This window comes from Ursus arctos, unplaced genomic scaffold (assembly GCF_023065955.2).
Source record: "Ursus arctos isolate Adak ecotype North America unplaced genomic scaffold, UrsArc2.0 scaffold_12, whole genome shotgun sequence".
NCBI lineage: Eukaryota > Metazoa > Chordata > Mammalia > Carnivora > Ursidae > Ursus > Ursus arctos.
In genome coordinates this window covers 62310302-62332592 of record NW_026622786.1, presented here as the reverse complement: position 1 = coordinate 62332592, position 22291 = coordinate 62310302, and the positions used below count along the sequence as shown (strand labels likewise).

At 38.1% G+C, this 22291-nt stretch overlaps 1 protein-coding gene and 1 pseudogene across 2 annotated transcripts in view; both read right to left on the bottom strand.

The window, feature by feature from the left end:
- TMEM59 (transmembrane protein 59) overlaps positions 1–22291 on the bottom strand; it is a 30402-nt gene that overhangs the window by 4701 nt on the left and 3410 nt on the right. The window contains exons 2-7 of one of the 2 annotated variants that reach the window (XM_026498037.4): positions 20713–20818; positions 18652–18746; positions 16137–16289; positions 14487–14568; positions 13585–13666; positions 10075–10183 (exon numbers count right to left, since the gene is read on the bottom strand). In XM_026498037.4, coding sequence (XP_026353822.1) covers positions 10075–10183; positions 13585–13666; positions 14487–14568; positions 16137–16289; positions 18652–18746; positions 20713–20818 — 627 coding nt within the window. Of the gene's footprint in view, positions 1–10074; positions 10184–13584; positions 13670–14486; positions 14569–16136; positions 16290–18651; positions 18747–20712; positions 20819–22291 lie in introns of both variants that reach the window. The other variant, XM_026498036.4, reaches the window with a different exon arrangement.
- On the bottom strand, positions 902–10068 carry LOC113254640 (heat shock protein HSP 90-beta-like; annotated as a pseudogene).

Sequence of the window (22291 nt, the reverse complement as noted above, 5' to 3'; positions counted from 1 at the left end):
GACATTTCAAGAATGAAGAATGCTTTTACTCAGTGTTACTGATATGTAATTCAGCTCCCAATGGCTGGCCAAAGAAACCTTTTCCACATGTCCCAAATTAATATACTTAGAAATATAACAACTAAGTATCAAGAAAAATTGCTAACGTTGAAATGCAGTTAGTGTGGCCAAACCAAGAGCACTGATTCTGGATGTTTGATGTGTTAGGTGATCAATTCCTTTAAGATCTAGCTCTCTGAACAAGTGATCAAATGATTTGGGGTAAGTTTTGACTTAACACGTTGAAAAAAGGTATTTTAAAAGGCCAAGAGTAGAACAAAGAATATACATGAAACACTTTAACACAGATACAAATCTCTTCATAAATATATAAAAGCTCCTCAAATTATTTCTATCATATGCAAGAAGATACTACAACAAAAGAATGAAAGCATAAAACAAAATCAATATAAATAGCATAAAACGCCCTGGAGTGTCATCGGATTGTCTAACATCTTTTGAAAGTAGGTCTATCTGGATTAGGTCTACCTCCTAAAGGCCGAAAAGCAAAGTGAAAAGTTTTTCCTAGGGAATGGGTAGATTTCGTTAACTCATACAGCAACAAATCTGAATCTATCAGTTAAAAACTGCAGTGCTGACATTATTGACAGGAAACTGACTAGATTATAGAGCAAAAACCACCTAGAAGTACTTGAGATTGGAAAAGCATTTTTAAAAAGATGCTGAATAAAGAGCACTTTCAAGAGATGAAGCCTCTACCAACACTGCTACAAGCTACACACGGCTCAACCTTGAACACATTATGCGAAGTGAGAGAGATCATGAGACCACATTTCGGGTGTTTTTGGCTCGGGCTGGTGGTCCTTGGGAGGCAGCGGGAGTGACTCCAGTGAGTACGAGGTTTCTTTTTGGTGTAATGAAAATGTTCTGAAAGTGATTGTCATGACTTGAACATGTTTCAGATGTGGTCTGATGCCTATAGTTTCCAGGTAACAACTATCCTGCAACAAAGAGGCAGCCCAGTACCTTACACTTTTCCAGTAAGAGAATATCTTCCAGGGGCGCCTGAGTGGCTCAGTCGGTTTAAATGCCTGCCTTCAGCTCAGGTCATGATCCCAGGGTCCTGGGATCGAGCCCTGCGTCGGGCTCCTTGCTCAGCAGAGAAGCCTGCTTCTCCCTTTCTCTCTGCCTGCTGCTCCCCCTGCTTGTGCTCTCTCTCTCTCTCAAATAAATAAAATCTTAAAAAAAAAAAGAAAAGAGAGAATATCTTCCAGACAAATTCAGTGGTTGATGGATTGGACATATATCTGATATAATGTGGCTTCCTTAAAACTCAGAATTAGTGTGTGATAATTTGCTCTGGGACCCTGGGAAAGAAAAACTTTCACAACTTGACCTAACAGCATTTAAAGACCCTGAAACAGCAACCAGGAACTGTTGCAATGATTTCAAACATCAACATGGAGGAAGCTATCTAGAACAGGAAGAAAGTGTAAAATGTGTGCAGAGAAATGAACGGGACCATTTGGATCATCTGTAGTATGTGTACTGATGTCGTGTCTATTCTGTGCTCTCAAATTCTCAATTAAAGACAAGGGTAGAGAGATCTCCAATGGTGTTAACTCGATAACTTTACCACACAAGCATCTTTTATGAAAAGAATTACTTAAGAAAGTACTCCAGCAAAAGTAATTCAAGGAAGCAAAACACACAGAATAGAAGAAACAGCAGCAGTTGAGATGACTTAGAAAACGGGAAGAAAGCTAGAACAAAACAAAAAGAGTTTCCATTAAGCAGAGAGAGTTGGAAGATTCTCTTGGGAAAATTTTCAGTAATTCAGGTTTCTATTTGCTTTAATGTGACTCTATTCATCACCGTATTTGGTTCTATTTTGAATACTTATATGATCGTGATACTGTAAATGCTGGCTACTGGGTTTTAATTTTTCAAGTCAACCAGTAGCAACGCACTGAATTACATACACAGAAGAATTAACGTTTGCATTTTATTGTCAAGGGTCATAATAACTAATGAAAATTGAGAACGAGAGTACGGGAAGAAAGAGGGAAGGAAAGGAAGTAATGAGGAATCAACTGAAATTTATAAAGTAATCACTGAAGTCTAAAAAATTTACATTACAAAAACCAGAATGTGAAGAGATGAAGGTAATGTGGGAGACAGTATGAGTGAACCAAGTTCCTCATTCTTCAGTAGGAAGACCTTGGATAATGTCTAAAGTTGATAAAACAAAAAACAGAAGATAAAATTAAAATCGAACACAGAAGAGGAAAATAAAATTAAATCAAAGATAAAATTAAAACATAGTAATTAGAAAAATTACTTAAACTATTACCTGGTTTATCTGAGAAATGAAGAAAAAGAAGACAATTTACGCACACGTATTACTTCTAAAAAATTAGTCAATATGTATTTGGGTTAGTTAACATGATCTTGGATAAGCTGCAGAATTTGGATTTAAAAACTGGCACTTATGTTGTTTTCTGATTTTCTGACTCTTTTAGCGGACTTAACACTTCTGAACAGCAAGGTTCTTGTTCCTTTTTTTAAGAAAAAGAATATAATGCTTATTACAATTTAAGACATATTCACCCTACTTCCTGAGTCCTGGAAGCCTTCACCATTTCCCTTTGTTCCATCTTGATCATAATAATCTCAACTGTATCTCTAGTCCCTTGAACAGAGCCTGGCACATAGTAAGTTATTCATAAATGTATGTGATTTACTAGCGTGAATGGTATTAGTTTGGTTATTCCAAAACACTTCTTCTTTTTTTTTCTTTGTATAAAACTACATCTTTTTTTATTTCAGAAACTTTGATTTCTGAACAAAATAAACAAAAGACCTCACAATACACATCCAAACCCAATGTCAGGTGTGGGAAGAGACAGTGCTCAAGGCTCTTATATCCTGCCTTAGACAGAAAGACAGGAGGGAAAAAAGCCACTTGGAATCAGCAGAGGGAACCAGGTGGGCCAGGGCCACTCAAGGCCACTGGGGAAGCCATGGTGACACTATACAGAGAGCACAAGGTCTACTCCTAATCTTCTTGTTCCACGAGAAAGGTATCTTCATCACCCTCAAGGGGGAGGATCTCATCAGGAAGACCAGCGCTGGGTTTCTGTGCTGTCACTTCGTCTGTATCAATGCCCAGGCCTAACCTGACCATGACGTAGATATGGCTGGAGTAGGTCTGGGGATCCTCAAGTGAGAAGCCAGAAAAGAGAACTGTAGTTTCAAATACTAGCACCACCAGGTCCTTGACAACCTTGTCATTCTTGTTGGCCTCTGCCTTCTGCTGCAGTGTCTCCCCAATGGGGTGGTCAGAGTTGAGTGGCAGGTGCTTTTTGGCCATCCTACAGCCGTTACAGAGTTATCCCAAAGTGCCTGGGCTTTCATGATCTGCTCCGTATTAGCTGTCCAAGTGTAGGTGCTAGTCAGTGCAGCGGTGAAGACCTAAGCCTACTGGAAATTGTCACCTTTTTTTTTTTTAAAGATTTATTTATTTAATAGAGCAAGAGAATCCTCAAGTAGACTCCCCACTGAGCGCAGAGCCTTATGCAGGGCTTGATCCCAGGACCCTGAGATCATGACCTGAGCCGAAATCAAGAGCTGGATGCTTAACTGACTGAGCCACCCAGGTGCCCCAGAAATTGTCACCTTCTTAGTGAAGATTTCTTTCATGAATTTGCAGAGGTTCTCAAACTTGGCCTTGCTCTTCTCCATTTTCTTCTCTTTATCCTCAGGCAGCTCCACCCCCTCCTTGGTAACAGAGACCAGACTCTTCACATCAAACCCCTCGAGGGGCTGCACGTGGTATACGTCAATAGGCTTGGTCATTTAACTACCTCAAAGTCCTGCTTCTGCGTTTGCTCCACAACAGCAGAGTTGACAACCTGCTCTTTGCTCTCACCAGTGATGTAACAGATGGACTTCTGGGTCTCCTTCATGTGAGAGACATATTTGAAAGAGAAGTCATCTCCCCTCTAGACTGGGAGGTATGATCGTGCAGCAGCTCAGAAAGGAGTTGCCAGTTAGTCAAGTCCTCATGGATTCTAAGCTTTTAAATTTTTAGAGATAGGCTCATACAATTTCTTAGTTCTTGTCTTCTGCCAGCTCAGAGAGCTCAAGGCACACGTTCACAGTATTTTTGCAAATGACCTTGGAGATTTTGCTCTGTTGCAGTTTCTTGGGCAATGTTCAGGGGCAGGTACTCAGAGTCAACCACAACCATGGATGAAGCTGAGATACTCTCATATCGGCTCATCACAGCTGTCCATGATGAGCAGACAGCAGACTGAGTTTGATATCGTTCTTTCTGTTCTTTTTCTTTTTTTTTAAAGATTTTATTTGTTCATTCGACAGAGAGAGAGACAGCCAGCGAGAGTGGGAACACAAGCAGGGGGAGTGGGAGAGGAAGAAGCAGGCTCACAGCGGAGGAGCCTGACGCGGGGCTCGATCCCACAACGCCGGGATCACGCCCTGAGCCGAAGGCAGACGCCCAACCGCTGTGCCACCCAGGCGCCCCTGTTCTTTCTATTCTTCTCAGAAATCAAAAGGAGCCCCCCAGGGAATGAATAGCAATGCTCTAAATTTCAACTCACCTTCCAGAAATAAGTGCTTGACTACCAAGTGGTCTTCCCAGTCACTGGTAAGACTCTTGTAGAACTCTCTATATTCCTCCTGGGTGATGTCATCAGAGCTTCTGGTCCAAATGGGCCTAGTCTTGTTCAGTTCTTCCTGATAAATACATTTCTCCTTCGACTTCTTTGTTCTCTTTTTGCTGTTCTTCCTGCTATCAACCTCCTCACCTGAGCCCACATCTTCAGTCTTGGGCTTCTCATTAGCTTTATCTTCTTCTTTCTCACCTTTTTCGTCCTCTGCCTCATTACCAATGATTTCTTTCTCTTGTTCCTTCTCCAAATAAAGGCTGGTGGGATAACCTATGAACTGTGAGTGCTTCTTCACCACTTCTTTGCCCGGCCTCTCCCAAGTACTCTGTCTGGTCTTCTTTAAGGTGGAAGACGACTTTGGTAGCCCAGCCGATGGGCTCACCGTGGTCTACATCTAGAGTGAAGGAGGCCCTAGCAGAAGACTCCCAGGCATACTGCTCATCATCACCGTGCTTTGTGGTCACAGTCACTTTCTCTGCCACCAGGGAAGCAGAATAACAGCCAACACTGAATTCTCCAATCATGGAGACTTCTGCACCAGCCTAAAGAGGCTCCATAAATGCTTTAGTACCCGACGTGGTAATGGCTCCCAAATTATTTATGAGGTCAGCTTTGGTTATGTAAAGGCCTGTGTCCACCAGAGTCGGGGTGTGTTCCTAGGGGTCGGGAATGCCAATTTTCAGTTTTTTAACACTGTCCAACTTGGAAGGGTCCATCAGGCTCTAATAGAGAATCTTGTCCAGGGCATCAGAAGCATTACTGATCAATTCCTGAAGGAAAATTTCTTTGTTGGAACAGAAGGTATTGATAACAAGAAACGTGAACTGGGCAATTTCTGTCGGGAAGGGAAGTCTCCACCTTCTCCTCTCCATGGTGCACTTCCTCAGGCATGGTAAAGGAGAAAAGCTGCAAGCACAGCAGACCGGGGTGGGCAGGGACTGTGTCTGGTGCACACTCTGCAACAAGGCTGCATGCGAATGGCTCAAGAGCGCTAAAACCCTTTTTACCTGACCACATGAAATCAGAGGATCACGGTCTTGACAAATAAGAAAAAAGGAAGCACAGAGACGATGAGATAACACTGAGGAAGCATCTATATCACCACCTGTTGCAATAGCAAATTTCTGCCCGATCTCTACGAAGAAATATCCAATACTGCTACGTCCTGTTTTCACATGGCAAGTTTGACCTGCCCGACTAGGACCACTGTGAATGACAACTCTTTATCTTAAACAGATAGCTCAACAAGAGAAAGTGTCATCCCATAAAGTTTTAAAAATGACATCAAAAATGTGAAAAAGGAAAAAAAAGTAGAGAAATGAGAATAAATCTTTATAAGTCAAGTCACTCAAAAATGACACTGCTTTAAGATCAACCAAAGAAACGAAATTCTTTGCCATCTTTTTCTGGTCATTATAATCAAATGATATATGATGAGTACCTACTATGTGCAAAGCAGGCTAAAGATAAATTATTACAGAGCTTTCCTAAATAAGAAAAACAAAGCTGCTCCTAAGTTTCTAAGATCACACTCCCAATCTTTATTACCACCATTTAAAATTTTGTAGTGACCGAAAAGGAAGCTTGTTCTATTTCACGTTTGAGCTCCCAGATACTAGGTAAGGACTGAAGAGACACACATTTTCTCAGCAGGCCTATGATTTCCTACAAACACACAGGATCGTATATATAAATAATATAACAAAATACAAATAACATTGTTCACACATGAATTATACTTGTAGAACTTAAAATGGAGTCTCATGTTACCACGGAAAGGAGTCAAAAATAATGTTTCAACAATAAAATCAATGAAAACGCTTTATGAAAGTGAAAAATAGGTGGCTTTTGGCCAAGAAAACTGCATAACTTCTGTAATGTTATGTTTTCAGCTATTTTACAGTAAATAGAGGAAAAATACGAGGGACAGAGTATTTACACCGCAATATATTTTGAAACAAGAAACAAAATATTAGTATGTATTAAAAATTATTTATGCTGAAAAGAAATCCACTAAAATGGAAACACTACAGGGGTGCCTGGGTGGCTCAGGTAGTTAAGCATCCAACTCTTGGTTTTGGCTCAGGTCCTGATCTGTCCGTTGAGGGATCGAGCCCCATGTCGGGCTCTGCACTCAGCATGGAGTCTATCTCAGATTCTCCCTTTCTCCTTCCCATGCATTCTCTCTCTCTCTCAAATAAATAAATTAAATCTTTTAAAAAATAAAATAAGATGGAAACACTACAATACTTTTGGATGATGAGTGATTTTTTTCCTGCTTCTTTATATGTACTTTACAAATCTACAGTAAGTATATAGAATTTTTATAATGAAAAAGCAGTAGTTGGAACAACATTATTACCTAGCCAAAGGGGGTTTCACATAGAAAATGAAGCCTAAAAGCAGTGAATCTAAGGGGCTGTTTTCCATACATTTTTCCAGAAAATATATCTCCTTAGAAAAGTACAGGCCTTTTGAGGGTATAGCCATAATTTTGATTGGTAAGGATATGTAGCGGAGTTCTAGAGAGGGGCAAGGAAGAAACACCCATATGTCAGATATCTAGGGGGATTATAATAGCTGCCAACAGGACTCCATGTGTAGTGCTGATGCCTTAAGCTATATGAACACAGGGGTCAAGGGGCATATGCGGAAACAGGGAGGTGTTTCCCTAGAGAACTTGGAAAACAGGAGAGAATTTCTCACAGAATTAAAGCTATGCAATCAAAACTAAATTTAGAGCAGAGACAACGTCTGAAAGGAAGAGAAGATCAAGAGTCATCTGAAAGGGAGGGAAAGATCCCCAGGTCTGTAAGATGTAACCAAAGCCAAAATGAGAAGAGGTCATTTCCATTAAGTCGATTAAGGAGATAACAGAGGAAAAACTATGAAATGCCCATCTGAGAACTGTTTGGATAAGAGAGAATTTGAGGATCCTGGCTCAAAAACACGAACCGTGTGGTCCAGGTCCGTAGTGTCGAAGAAGGCACACAGGAGATCAGCTCCTGAATGAAACACATAATCAACTTTCCTATTTATGATTTCAGGCTAATTAAAGAAACTCAGGGTACTGGCTTTGGAGTCAGATTACCTGGGTTCAAATTCTGGTTCTGCTACTACTAGTAAGTGATACTGGGGCAATTATACACTCTCTTTTGCAGTCTTCATATCTGGAAAATGGGGATAATAATAGCAGCCATCTCACAAGTTACTGAAAGGACTGAATGTGCTAATTCAGATAAAACATTTAAAACAGTTCCTGGGAGAAAGTGCTCGACATCGGTCAGTAGGCCTGGGAACCAGGATCCAGCTTGTGGTGGATTGATAAAGGTAAATTCCTCCCGAGGCCAGCCATCCAGTCTTTCCTGACAATAACTGGACCAATCTCTATGGATTCTTTCTTTGACAAGGGGCACCTGGGGAGTAAGGAAAAGAACTGTACTGATGATACAAGAAGGAAGGAATGAAGTACCACAGGATGGGTGGGGGTCAGTAAGGATTTATTAATATGAGGATGCAGAGAGCACGGGACAGCTCGAAAGGAAGTAACAGGCAAAGGCATTCCTATGTAAGATAAGTAACTTCAGTTTTATCGGGAACAACAAAATGATTAAAATATGGGTATCAAAACAAAATGAGAACACACGTAGGTAATGCAGCAAGAGGATGTTATCTGTATATTCATATCATAAACAGATGAGTTGCATAGAAATTTACCTATTCCCTAATACTTCCACAATTCAAAGTTCTTCCCAATCCTGTCTAACTTTATCCATTTGATTTCCTAATCTAAGTATTTAAGTTCCTCTCATCAAGTCAATTCTTTTCAGTCGTTCCCTAATAGCTTTTTTTCTTTTCTTTCTTTTTCTTTTTTTTTTTTTTGAGAGCGAGCAAGCACACGAGCACAAGCATGGAGCGGGTGGGGAAGAGCAGAAGGAGAGAGAGAATCTTAAGCAGGCTCCACACCAGCATGGAGTCAGAAGTAGGGCTCAATCTCATGACCCCAAGATCATGACCTGAGCTGAAATCAAGAGCTGGACACTTAACTGACTGAGCCACCCAGGTGCCCCACCTGATAGCTTATGCTTGTCTGTAACTGGGAAAATTATCCACTCTCCTCTCTCTCTGCTAATCCATGCCTTACCACCCATTTTTCAAAATTCAGGTCAAGACCCCCATTATGCAAAAGCCCTCCCTGACAATCTCAGCACATAGATTCTGCTTTCCTTAACACTTCATACATTTATTATTTGTGCCACCTTATCAGCCATAGGAAAGATAGTATATAGGAAAAAGACAGGAGTTGCAAGTCAAAAGACGTGAGCTGAATTCCAGTCTCAATCTTTTCACAGCTGTGCAAATCCAGGAAAGTTACCTAGACGTTGTCAGCCTATTTACTCATCTATAAAGTGAATAACAAAACCCGCCCCAGAGCATGGCTGGACATGGACGATATATGAAAATATTCTGTAAATTTTAAAGAACTCTATCAATGTTAGTGACCAGCATTATCCTGTTCCAGTTTCTAGTTGCTTATATAACTTAATAAAAAACATGAAATATAATATTATCATAATCATTACTCATGTAAACCTTACTTTAAAAAGCTATCTTTAAAGCCTATTAAGACTATTGTTCAAGCTCCATGCCAGGCACATGCTATTTATTATTAGATTCTACTTTCATTTCTTTCCTTTCTTCTTTTAAATATTTTTCTATTATACTTCGGAGGCTCAAGAAAACTAAAGTTTATTTCAGTTGGATTTGATGTCCATACACATTTTTATTCTCTACTTAGTTACATAAATAACTTTCTTTTCTTGAAAGCTAAGCTGAGTCACTAAATTATAGCCTTACCCAAAACAAAAATCCTTTACACAGTTAGGTTTCTTGGGTCAGTTAAATTTTAATTACCAAAGGAAGTCACAAGACTTTTCCACCTCTCTCAGGGTTAGATACCAGCACATATTAACTCAAAAATCCAATACTCCGGCTTTGCAGCTTCTAAAGCAGCAATTACTCCTTAATATTTGTGGCAATTAATTTAAAATTTTAAGTAGTTCTACAAGCCTTTCTTCTCACAGATCACCTTAGAAACTGGTATCAATAGGTTCTTTTCAGGCTCAGAAAACCAAGGACAGAGAGACACCTTCCTCAAACCAGCCAACATACACGGCACTCCGGAAGTCAAATGTCACAGAAAACTAGGGAGAGTGACTCTCGTGTTGCAAACCTGCCATTTCCATGTGTGACTAAAACCACCTCATCTTCTCTCATTCCATTAGTAGAGAGGCCTTGTTTTTCTAGTTAACAAATAAAGCATTTAAACAGTAAATCACGTGGCTCGGTGTTCAGATGGCCAAAGGGCTTGGATTAAACTTACCTCAGAGGGAACATACTGCTCCACGGCTGTAGCGACGGTCGCACAACAGATCCAGAGCAATACCATCACCGAGAGGACAAGAGTCGTGGTTAAAATCCACCCAGAGTTACTAAAAAACAAGTTAGTCATGTTAAAATTTCATAATATAAAAAACAGATTCTTAATAATGAAAGGCAATCAACCCTATGCACTTATTTTAATTATATAAATAAAACTTCATGTGTACTACCTTTAAAACTATTTTAAAAACAGAAATATCATAATAGCTTTTACATTAGGGTCCTCCATTTCTCAAGTTTCTGTAACATGGCTATCACTTCTAGAATTTAAAAAATCAGATATACTGGCTTTTTGCTAAATATATAAAATTAAAGCAAATTATTGTCGAAGGTATTTTTTAATTACTAAATGAGATAATCAAAGTGTCCTATAAATTGTATGCTGCTCTTCATACGTCATACATTATTTTGCAAAGCACTATAGTGATACTTGTTTTAAGAAAGCCCAATATCTCAAAGATTTAAGGTATAGAACAGGTACATAATGAAATGATTTTTATTTTATAAAAGGATTCACAACAGCCTTCTAGAAGTTAGCTTCCTTAGAATACTTCAAATAATTAATTCGCCACAATTTACTTATATTTCAATTTATAAGAACACATCTATTAGGGGCATTCTGTACCCATTATAGCGATATCTTGGTAAAGAGATAGTTATATTTTTCTTATGTTTAAAATATCATAAAGTCGGGCAGTTACAAGGATTAGCAACTACAGTTTTCCCAATAATTGACCTATTGTTTGCCAAGCTGCAGATTAAGATTCAAAGAACAGGAAAAACTCAAGCCATTTTAAAATATTTAATAGTCCAGTTCTGAAAAGCTGTGGTAGTTACTGCAGGTAGCCTGATTTTCACATCTGTGCTCATCCAGCACTGCCTGCTAAAAGGGCTATACTTACCACCATAACCCATTCACTGGATGGTTTGCCAACATTGAACATGCTAAGGAAAAGGTACGCACAGTCATTGTTTGTCTCCCAGCAAAAGAGGTGGACATTGGAAAATGCACTGCATCTAAAAGCAGGGAATGCCTATATGATGTTTTAAGTATTCCAATTTAGAAAGATAACAGTAAAAAATATTTTTAATGAAAAAACACCCACTTTACATATTCCAGCCCTAACCCAAGTACTAAGGATTTCCTTCCATGAGATGAGAAGGATATATCTGATATCTGGATTCCAGTAACAACTAGTTAAGCTAGAAAACTGGGGCTCATTTTAGAGTCCATCCGCTTCTTCCACTTCTACAATAAAACAATCCTACAGATTCTCAACTCTCTCTGTTACCTCTTGTTCCCCTTGTCCATCCCGCTAGTTCGTAACTGCCTGCAGGATTTACCAAGCTCTCCAACCTGATCTTCTATCCTTCATATAGATGCCTCTTCCCAACACTTAGATTTGATTACTTTCCTGCTCCTATCTAGTTCCTGTCCACCCAGTTTGGTCTCTGCTTCTCCTGACTCTCCATACGAATTAATACACTTTATATATTTAGTAGGAAGCCAGCATAGCTGAAAAAACCTAAAGAAATCTGCTACAACTAGCAAAAACCTCTGTTCATTATTTAAGACGTAGTTCTATGTCCTCTGTCAGTCCTCCCTTCGAAGGTATACTCTTGAACTATGTATATGAGAGGTATGCGTGATATGTAGCAATCATCGCTTGTCCATTGTCTGCGTGTCTGCCTCTACCATGCTAGACCTGATAACTCCATAGAGGCAGCAGAGACTGAACATCTTTCTTTAGGCTCCAATTCCCTGAAACAGTTCCTGGCACATAACAGACTCTCCAAAAAGAAATAGCGAAAAGTGAAAAACTGAGTTGATCTCAATTTCCATCCGGCTAAGAGTACCTCCATAACAGCTACGTAGTACAATAAAAAGCATTGCACTTAAGAGTAAAAAGACCAGATTCCACGGACTGGCTAGGTGATCTTACAGGTCATCATGAAAAACTCATGAACCTTTAGGAAACAGACACCTATGGCAGAACAGGATGAGTAGAAGACACAGAATTAAAAAAGCTAGGCTTGAACTCTAACGCAGTGGATATATAATCTTAGGGGTGGGCAATTCACCTCTGACCCATCTACTTATCACACGGTACTGCTCTAAGAGTCAAATGAGCTCACTGAAGGGAAAAAGCATTGAAAAAAAATTATTTTTTATTAAAATGTAGAATATTATTATGATTCATGTTTGTGCACAGAAACTTCAAGGCATTAAAGCTCTAGTTAAAAAGTTAGTCATTTCCTAAATTAAACATTTACAAAATTACTTTTAAAATGTTAGATTTAAAAGAACATAAAATATAATGACAAAACGCGAAAGGGTATAAGTCACCAATAAGCTGCTAGGTAGTACAGTATTGAGAATAAACTGTAACCTGAGATTAAGTGATTACTTAGGTTTCATAAGACCGTCAAACTGCAACAAAAATCCTAAATATCAGAGACAGAAAAATTATGCCTGTATTCTGCCAAGGTCAAAAGCAGGTTTAGAAATGAAAGGAAGGGAAAATTTAAAGTTAAATCCGCATTTTCTTACCCAGTCTTTAAAGCCTTTGTTTGGTAAAAAGAATTAATTTTTAGGTGCCAAAACAGCCCTGCTGATACCTGATCAAACCTGTCAAGAAACTACGTCCATTGTAAGAAATTACAGGAAGCAGGCAGTCGGACCTGCTGCAGTGTTACACTGGAGACAGAACGGCCCACTGGAGTACTCACACTGTGAAGGCAAGCACTTGTCTGCACCTCTACTCAAATGCGCGGCCTGGTAGCTGCCGCAGTAGATAACTGTCAGTAAGTGCTAGGGGCCATTGTCTTTCTCTTCTCTTTTTTGGAGGGGTAAGGGGACTACGGGAGGACAGCTCATATTAGAACTCTCTGGAGGAGGTTGGAGGAGGAGAAGCATACGTATTTTAATAAAACCCCCCTCCCCCTCGGAAGGCTTGATATTCCTTCCTAGGAGAGCATAAGGTACCCATTACCCCTGCCATCTTTAAGGATCCCTGGCAGAGTTGACACTCCTTAGTACAGAATACAAAGCTCTCCTTAATCTATACCCCTTATCCACCCTCCCTAGCCTCATGTGCGGCCATGTAGATAAAAAACAAGAATCCAACCCCAAACCATTCAGACATACTTTAAAGCCTAATTTAAACATCTGGAGAAGCACATTTCTTAACATAAATCAGGGAATCTTAACAGGAGAACAAGAATGCTTCTGTACTGTGAAAAAAACTACCTGCTTGGGTTTTATTGTAGTAGTATGTGTATCACCTTTTAAACAAACTAAAACATCCAAAAGTACAAGTTCGTGGGAAAAAGGTAAACATTTTTTTTAAATTTTTGAGTAGCTAATATAATTTTAAAATTATAAAAAGGAACGCATCTGATACAAGCCAGATTTTATCACCTATACATATAAATAAACAGGAATACATACAGAGACAGACATCTTAAAAAGCCATCACTTTCTCCATCTTCAAGATAGTTCCCATGTGTTTGTGAACTTCTCATTTGCAGATCTGCTGAAATAACAAGGCACAATTTATGATATCCTACTTCCCAAAAGCTAGTCTCAAAACTACTCCTAGATATATAGACTGTACAGGTACCCAGTTGCTTTTATAAGTATAATCTGATACACTGATAAGGAATGCAAGTTCCTCTGGCATGTTAAAAACCAAATGGATATTCTACCACATTACGGATTTCCTATTTTATTTTCAAATTCTTGTTGACATTGTTGCTTTCTGTTTAATTACATTCTGTTTAATTCTACCTAATTACAAAATAATTAGAGAAGTTAATTAAAACAGTATCAAAATAAGGTATGAACTAGTATACTTTAAAAGGTAAGCTCGGCTTTAGGTTGATGCTTTACATTTCTACAAGTTAAAATTTACTTCTAGCATTGAAATAAAAATTGAACAAGAACTCACGCTTCTGGGGTAGTTTCACTATTTGGTTAGCATGTCAGAAATATCAGACTACTCCATTAGTTCATAATCAAAATATCCTTCAAAGCAAGCTCCATGTTTTTAGAATATTGACTCTCAAAGTGTGATCCCCTAACCAGCAGTATCAACAAAATCTGGGAACTTGTTAGAAATGCAAACTCTCAGGTCCTATCCCAGATCTAGTAAGTTGGAAACTCTGGAAGTAGGGATCAGGAATCTGCTTTAACAAGCTCTCCAGATCCTAATGCGCTCTAAAGTTTGAGAACCCCTGTTTAGAAATTATTTGTTCACTTTCCGTTAGCATAAGAACAATCAAACAATGAATTCCAGACCACAACCAGATTTGCTAATGTTGTTATCCCAAGCTACTTGCAATAAAACTTACAGGACATTTTGCTTAGAGACGATTCTTTCAAATTTGTAGGCTCCTGCTCCAACTGTGGTGCATACTGGATTTCTGGCTTAGACTAAAATGATAATGAAAGCAATTAAGCCATTTGTACTTCTTATGCTTTTCTCAGTAACAAGTTCTATAACACATCATCTGTATAAACATTCAAATTGAGAAAAAGTAACAGAAGTTTGGTATAAAAAATAAAACACATTAGCCACAATATATTTTAATTGCACTTCCTAAACATCAGATCCGGTGCCTTGCAAAGAAACAGACAGATTTCTGGCATCGTCAAGTATTTAGTCAGTCTAACTTTCTGACAACATTAAAAAAAAATCAAAAAGCAGGGACAAATTACGACATACTGCATTAAATACCATACCCTGCAAAAATGAATTCTAATTCTAGTTGATCAAGAATAACTTAGACTGCCAAAATTTGGGCTAAACACCTATTATCTCTATTTTTCTCATCTGAAACATTTCATTCTTCCCTTAGTATGAGTAACTCATACATTATAGCTAAATATTCCATACTTTACGTCCTCCATATAGCACAGATCCTCTGGAGTGGGGGTTTCTCCAGTCTAGTTACACTCAAGTTGATACAAAGAGAGAAACAAAGCTAATCTCACATCTAATCAGGAATGAATGAGGGATCCACTCTGAGATTCAACTTAAGCTTTAAGCTAATTAGCTTTAGTACACAGAAATTCCTCACGAATTTAAAGGGAAAAAATTCCTCCTGTGTTTTACTTATTACCAAATACGTATAGGTGACCTAAGACTCAGGATAATGCTAAAAATCACATACTAGCCTTACAGTGAGCCATTCTATTAGCAATAATAATTAAAAGGTTTACTTTAATTACTACCTGAGGGAAAGTGCCACAACACAGTTTGTGGCACATTTGAGGAATTTAACTATCAAATTAAAAGGAAGATAGCATGGTCAGGTGGGATATGAGCCTGGGAATGAACGTAACCTGAGTCTGAAGCCTAATTCTGTTATTTACTGGCAGGGTGACCTTAGAAAGTTGGACTCTCGGTTTCCTTATCAATAAAATAGGGATAATACAACCTAATGAAGGTGTTTAAAGATTTGAGATAACATATGAATATGCCTAATACCTAAGAACCTTTAAGAAAAGCAGTTATTATTATCATCACATCACATGGTCAATAATGAGGTAGGAGAAAAGTTACTTCTCTAGGAGGCAATATGCTTCTTCAACAAGCTCTTACAAGAGTTATGAAGAAAAGCACTACAAATAACTAAAAATTATGTCATATTGCTCTTCTTCAATATCCATATGTGATATATATATTCATGCCATTATTTATATGCAAAGTATATTCATTACTCTTATCTCTTATATCTAGAAGTTTCATTTTATCAATTTAACCACTATAAAATTTAGAAGACTCAGAGTTCTTGTTAGATAAGGACCAATGGGCTTGAGATAGGCTTCCAACGGGCAGAGGGAAGTCACACTGTGTCTTGATGCCCAATGTTTTAATGAAGGCCAAATCAGTAATTATTATTTGATGATGTATATGGCTCCATGCCAAGACATTCATTTAAGACATGTACACTTATTGTTGTCGGTATTTATATGAATCTATGAAGCACAGTTGTTACCTGGAATATAACTATTTTTCCATCATCAGCTTGAAGATAAAAAGTCCATGAAGAGGTTATGAAGCTCTGAGCAGAGTCCATCATGTCACTCCAGAATGACCTTACCAGGGTTAGAGGGAAGAGCAGATGCATTTTTGGCATCAGGGACATGAGCTTTAAAAAGAAAAAAAAAAAAAAAAAAGAAGAAGAAGTTAAATCATGAGAAATATATTATTTTTACATATGTATATTCAAGACAGCAAACTTAATCAAGATTCCCCAAATCCTGGGACAGGGAATAAAAAGTTAAGTGATTCTACCATAATAATTAGCATTAACTCTTAGTTTCCTATGCAAATGAACTGTGAGAAAGCTTAAGATCCCAGGCTACTTTAATTTTCCACCAAACATACGTATAAACTAGCTGTCACCTCTATCAGAATAACAGGCTTTGAATTAGATCCAAAATTGTGAAGAATCTTAAGATTTGATTAAATAAGGATTAGCAAGGCCTCAAGAGGTAGAAGGGGGAAGGACAAATTATACCATCCTCATCTTTAACGCTTTTATGTAAATACATCATGCTATAATGAACATCAATGGAAAAGGGGGAAGGAAAAAATCAACCAAGAGAATATACGCATAAAATGTGAGACATCTGATAGCAGGGAAGGGTGAGAGGAGTATTTACGGGCTGAATATATACAGTAAGCTACTGATTTTAACCTTAATGGGTATCATGTTCCCCCCAATTCTGACTTTTTCACTTATTTAGCAGCAGTGGGCCCCTCTAGAGCACAGGTATGGGATACTATTTGCTGCACTCTAGAGATGGCTTTGGTTCTGCTATATTTCAAAAGAGAGGCATTATGGAGTAAGAGATCAGTTTGTAGAATCAAAAGATCTCTATTCATGATCCAATTTTCCCACTAATAGCTGTGAAATTGATTAATTGACCAAACAAGTATTCACTGAGATTATAAATTTCAGGAGATCAGGGACTATGTGTATTTTATTCATCAATGTATACCTGTGTTTGATCTGTGTAATCTATATAGGACAGAGTTTAAAAATAGGGTAATATGAGCGTATGGAGAAAGGCACCTAACCGAAACCAGGTGAGAAGGGATTAAGAAAGTTTCACAGAAGAAATGACACCTGCCCTGAATCAAGGGGATTCAACAGAAGGATGGGGAGTAGAAGCAACAAAACCATGAAATAACTCTTATTATATATAAGTTAAGAACTACTCAGTATGTATACAACTAAGAGGGAAAAAATGGCTTTAACATTATCTTAATAAGACAAACACAAATTTAAAATATATTAAAAGTGGTACATTGTCGGGAGTTGGGGAAGAAGGAAAGTTCCAAATGCTTGGAATTAAACATACTAGCAACTACTGAACTGAATACTTCACAGGGGTGAATTTTATAGTTAGTATGTGAATTACATCTCAATTTTAAAAACTGGTACAAATTCCACAGAGGGCAATTTTGCTCTACTTCTCAAAATTAAAATACAGATGCCTCTTGCTCAGCAATTCTACTATGATTTTATTCTATAGATATACATGTGCGAAGTATGCAACGTCACTTATAAATGAAAAAGATTAGAAACAACCAACATGTTCAAATAAGAGATTGCTCAAATAAATTATGATACAGCCACACAATGGATTGTACAATGAAAGGCAGAATGAGTAGACATTCTTTATGTATACTTGTATTTAAAAAAAGAAGAAATACATGTATCTTGTATATGCCTAAAATATGTCTGTCTTGGTAACCCTGGCTACATTAAGAGGAAAACTGAATGGCTAGGAGATACAGGGTAAGAGAGTTTTCACTACATACTCTTTTTACCTTCTGAGTTCTATACCATGTAGCTGTACTTCCTATGCAAAAGTTAATAAAATTAACAAACCTTGTCCAGTATGTTTGAAGTATAGCGTATGAGGGATGGGGAAAAGAGATGACCCAAGAGAGGTAATCAGGAGCCAAGCCATGATAAGCAGTTTGGACTTAACGTTGTACATAATTGGGGGGGGGGGGACATCCTGAAGTATATAAGACAGACAAGATGAAATTACCATTTGAAAGTAAATATCTGAACACATACTAACGGATGGACCAGAAGGGGGTGAAGTGGAAAAATAGCTTGCAAATTTAGTAATACAGATGAGAAAGGATGATGATCTAAGTTAAGGCAATGGCAGTTGGGGTAAAAAAAAAAAATGATTCTCAACTATCCACTTCTCTGAGCCTCCATTTTTTCATACGCAAAATAAGGATAATATCATCACTGGACCGAGAGAAAAAATGAAAGATTACGGATACGAATGTAACTTTTAACGGTAAAGCATTATACAAAAGTAATTATGCAATTGACTTTTCTATTGGCAAACATATAATTTGTTTGCTGAAAACTAATTATAAAATATAACACTAAAACAGTATCTAGTGGGCGATAAACATTTCAATACAAGTCAGTGCAATTTAAGCAGGCAATTCTGAAAGGCAGTATTGTTTCGTACTTGTTCTTGTCTCAGTTCAGCGAATGGCAGCTGATTCTGGCAACCAAGATGGCAAGCATATTGCTCATCAGATTGGGAATATGCTTCTGTACATGCTGTAAGAGAAAAACAGTCAAATTACGAGGAAAAAGAGAGAGTGAGATGGAAGAAAGGAGAAAGGGGAAGGGAAAGAAAAAGGGGAAGGATAGAAAAGAAGGGATTTGGCATTTTATAAAAAGAATTTCTTATACTTAAAAAGCATTTCATCAACATGAATTTTCAAATCTGGTAACAGTAGCAAATGTATTATTTTAATAAACCCATACCTTCTACCTCCCACACATCAGCTGTTTCCAGTATAAGTCTACTGTTTACACACTCAGGCTCAGGCTAGATGATGACATTCATAATAAGGGGATCCTCGCCGCTAAGGTTTGCAAAGTGGAAAAAACACTGGTCTGGCATCCCGAAGTTTTGGCTCCATACACATTTGTCTGTGTATGTGACCTGGGCCGTGCTGTTTAACCTCTCCAACTGTTGATTTCTATATGTTTAAAATGGAAATACCATACTTCATGGAGTTGAACAAAACAATATATTTTAGTGATTTACACAAGTGTGTGACACTACCGTTAAGAATTGGATCACTCTACTGAGAATCAAGGGTATTCCCATGGCAAAGAAAAATGAAACAAAGCAATCAGTTTAACACCCTAAATTCTGAGAAACTGAACTTAGAAAATGTTCTACAGCTGGATTCTAAAGTTGAAATGGGTACACACCTTCTTCATTTAGTTCACTAGAGCCAGTTCTTTCTTATGATATATAACACCTTACCACTGTAACAATTTTATTTTTCATTCTGACCCAGTCATGTTATTTGCAATATACTTCTCAAAGGTACTAGATAATAAACTGAACAGCATTATGCACATATAAAGATGGCCAGTTAGGAGACTGAGTCATAAAAAATAAGGTCACGATATCAAGGAGACTAGATAGGAGGCATGGCATAGTGATGGGGGAAAAGGTACCTCCTGCTACGCTGAATAAACAGCGTAATGTAATGAATGGAGAAAATTCCATTATAGTTTCTTTAAAAAATTAAATGTCACTTTTGTCTTGATTACAGGTTTCTTTTATTAAACACATCTCTTTCAGCAAAAGGTAAGAACAGTGATTTAAGAGATGACAGACTCTGGTTACTTCTTTTATCGGCATGACCCACAAAGAATACACTATTAAATAGTGACTCAAAGGCCTCATTCAGTAAAAAAAACTTGGAGCTAAATCAATTGGCCTATGATTGAAAGGCTTGGGAAAATTATACTATCCATTGAAAAGGCAGTGATGAATTATGAGAAGGGTAATTACTACTGAATTTAAACCGAATGCTTGGTTACACAAAGGTGCCCTATCCACAGTACAAAATAAACATTGTCTCAACAAACAGAAGTAGCCCCCACCTTTCAGAAGTTCATACCTATTTTTGCTAACCATAAGAAATCCAAAGAGGATTCATGCTTTTATGAAAAAGAAAGCGAAAACAAAGTTCAGCATTTGTTTTGCAGGGAGCCACTGCAGAGGCAGCGCGCACTCCTGAGCCGCAAGAGTGGCACCGCCAAGCTCCTTCCCTGGGACCTACGCTCGGCATCAAGCCACCATAGGTTTGAACTGTGTCTGTGAGCATCTGTGTTTTATCTTGATTTATTTTGTGCCTCTTAGCAAGACGCGTCCTAAGGTATCAGAAAAGCCTAAGAGAGGTTATTTTTTGGGTCTGAGAGCACTCAAAAATTTTTCCGTGTAAATTAATGGTAATGGCTTCTTTGCTTTATGTCATTTTGGCTTAGGAAAGCTTTCGTAGGAATGCTCTACTTTCATATAGCAGGGAAACCTAGAGATGAAATTTAAAGTCCATGAAATTTCTAGAAGCAGCTGATAAAACTCTAACCTCATAATAATTAAAGTATGCTAGAAATCAGTTTAAACAACACGCTTGTCATTTTCTGAGGAAAATATATAAGGAGCATAACACAACCCCCCAAAACCACAATGTTATATACTGTTAGCATAGCATCTTACCAGATTCACATTCCATTTTGGTCCGATTTAAATCAATTCCATCATCCACAAATTGACAAATGGAAAACAGCCTGCAACCTCTCTGACATGCGTACAACTCCTCTTCCTGGGGGGTTCAAGAAGAAAGAGGATTACCAAAAAAATAGTATTTTTCCCGCGGGGGGGAAGGTCAAAAAGAAAACGAACTTAGTAGGGTTTATTACAAAATGTCCAATAGAAGTTTATAACTGAAAGAAAGAAATATGACAGGAGCCAGGTAATACCCAAGACCTTTACCATATAAAGAGGTTTTAGTTTACTTCAAAAGTGATACCCAAGAAAGAAGCCTAGTGGGTAAAAAAACAAAACAGAAACAAAAACCATACCCTTTTCCCATATTCCAAGGTTACGTTTTGTGGGAAAATTTTGAAAATAAAAATAACGGTGACATAATCAGAACTTGAACAGAGGTAGAAAGGAGTAAGCAAGTGCCTTAGGATGAATGGCACACCTCTGCCACATGAATATTCATACAAATCATCAGGCTTCTCAGGAAAAAGTATCATGACTAGCTTCACATGGCAAATAGTGCCATAAAGGCCCCCACAAAGTGAGGCCCCCCCATACATCTGTAAAAACGCTTACATGAAAGGCATTTTTAAACTTGGCTTACTTAACTGAAAACACAAACAAGAGCAACAGTGTGGTGGATGGGAAAGGCCTCCAGAATCAGCCAGACCTGGATCAAAATCGTTCAGGTGAATAATGCTGCCCAAGTTACTTTACCTATCGAAATCTCGGTTTTCTCATCAGAAAAGGAGATAATAGCTATAAATTATCTCCAAACCCCTCAATAATGCTGGAACATAGCTATTCCTGGTGTAGTGCCGGGACACAGATGGTGCTCAATAAATGGTAGTAGTGTTAAGCACGATAATAGATTTTTTTGAAACAGGAAACAACAGTTACAGGCATCATTGTCTATGGGAGCTCAGGAGAGGGTTGATTCTTCATGACGGGAAAATGTTAACTGTAATAAGACTAATAACAATGTCTTCAACAGGCTTTTGTTAGATGAAATACATACAGTATTTGACACAAACCAGTACATGTGGGGGAGCCCCCTCAACTTACTGTGTGATCCACTGTGTACAAACTGGTGGGCACCTAATAAGGAAGCAAACAGCATGTGCATATACCAGTTAGCAATCAATGGGAAAGGGATGCATTTCTTTCCAGCAGAAGGATTAGTAAGATGTATGCAGCAGCAACAACCCATTTAGAAGAGATGGCTGCAGTCTGACATCAAACAAGTGTTACCATGTAATTTTGAAGCTAGAGTGTTTTTGGACCTCAGCTCTAGTTGCATTTATTGTTAAAGTGAAACTAAAAGAATTTTAACAATTAAGATAAATTTCATACCTGAGTAGCTTTTGCAGCTTTGTAAAGCGGTGGAAGAGCTCTGTTATGTATTTGGAGCACCACATATCTCCTTATACTGCACAGAGGAAGGTTGAGCTCAACAGTAAGAGCGATATTGCATGCCATTTGTAGGTTTTCTTTTCTTAAACCAAGCCAATAAGCCCTTCAGTCCCATTTT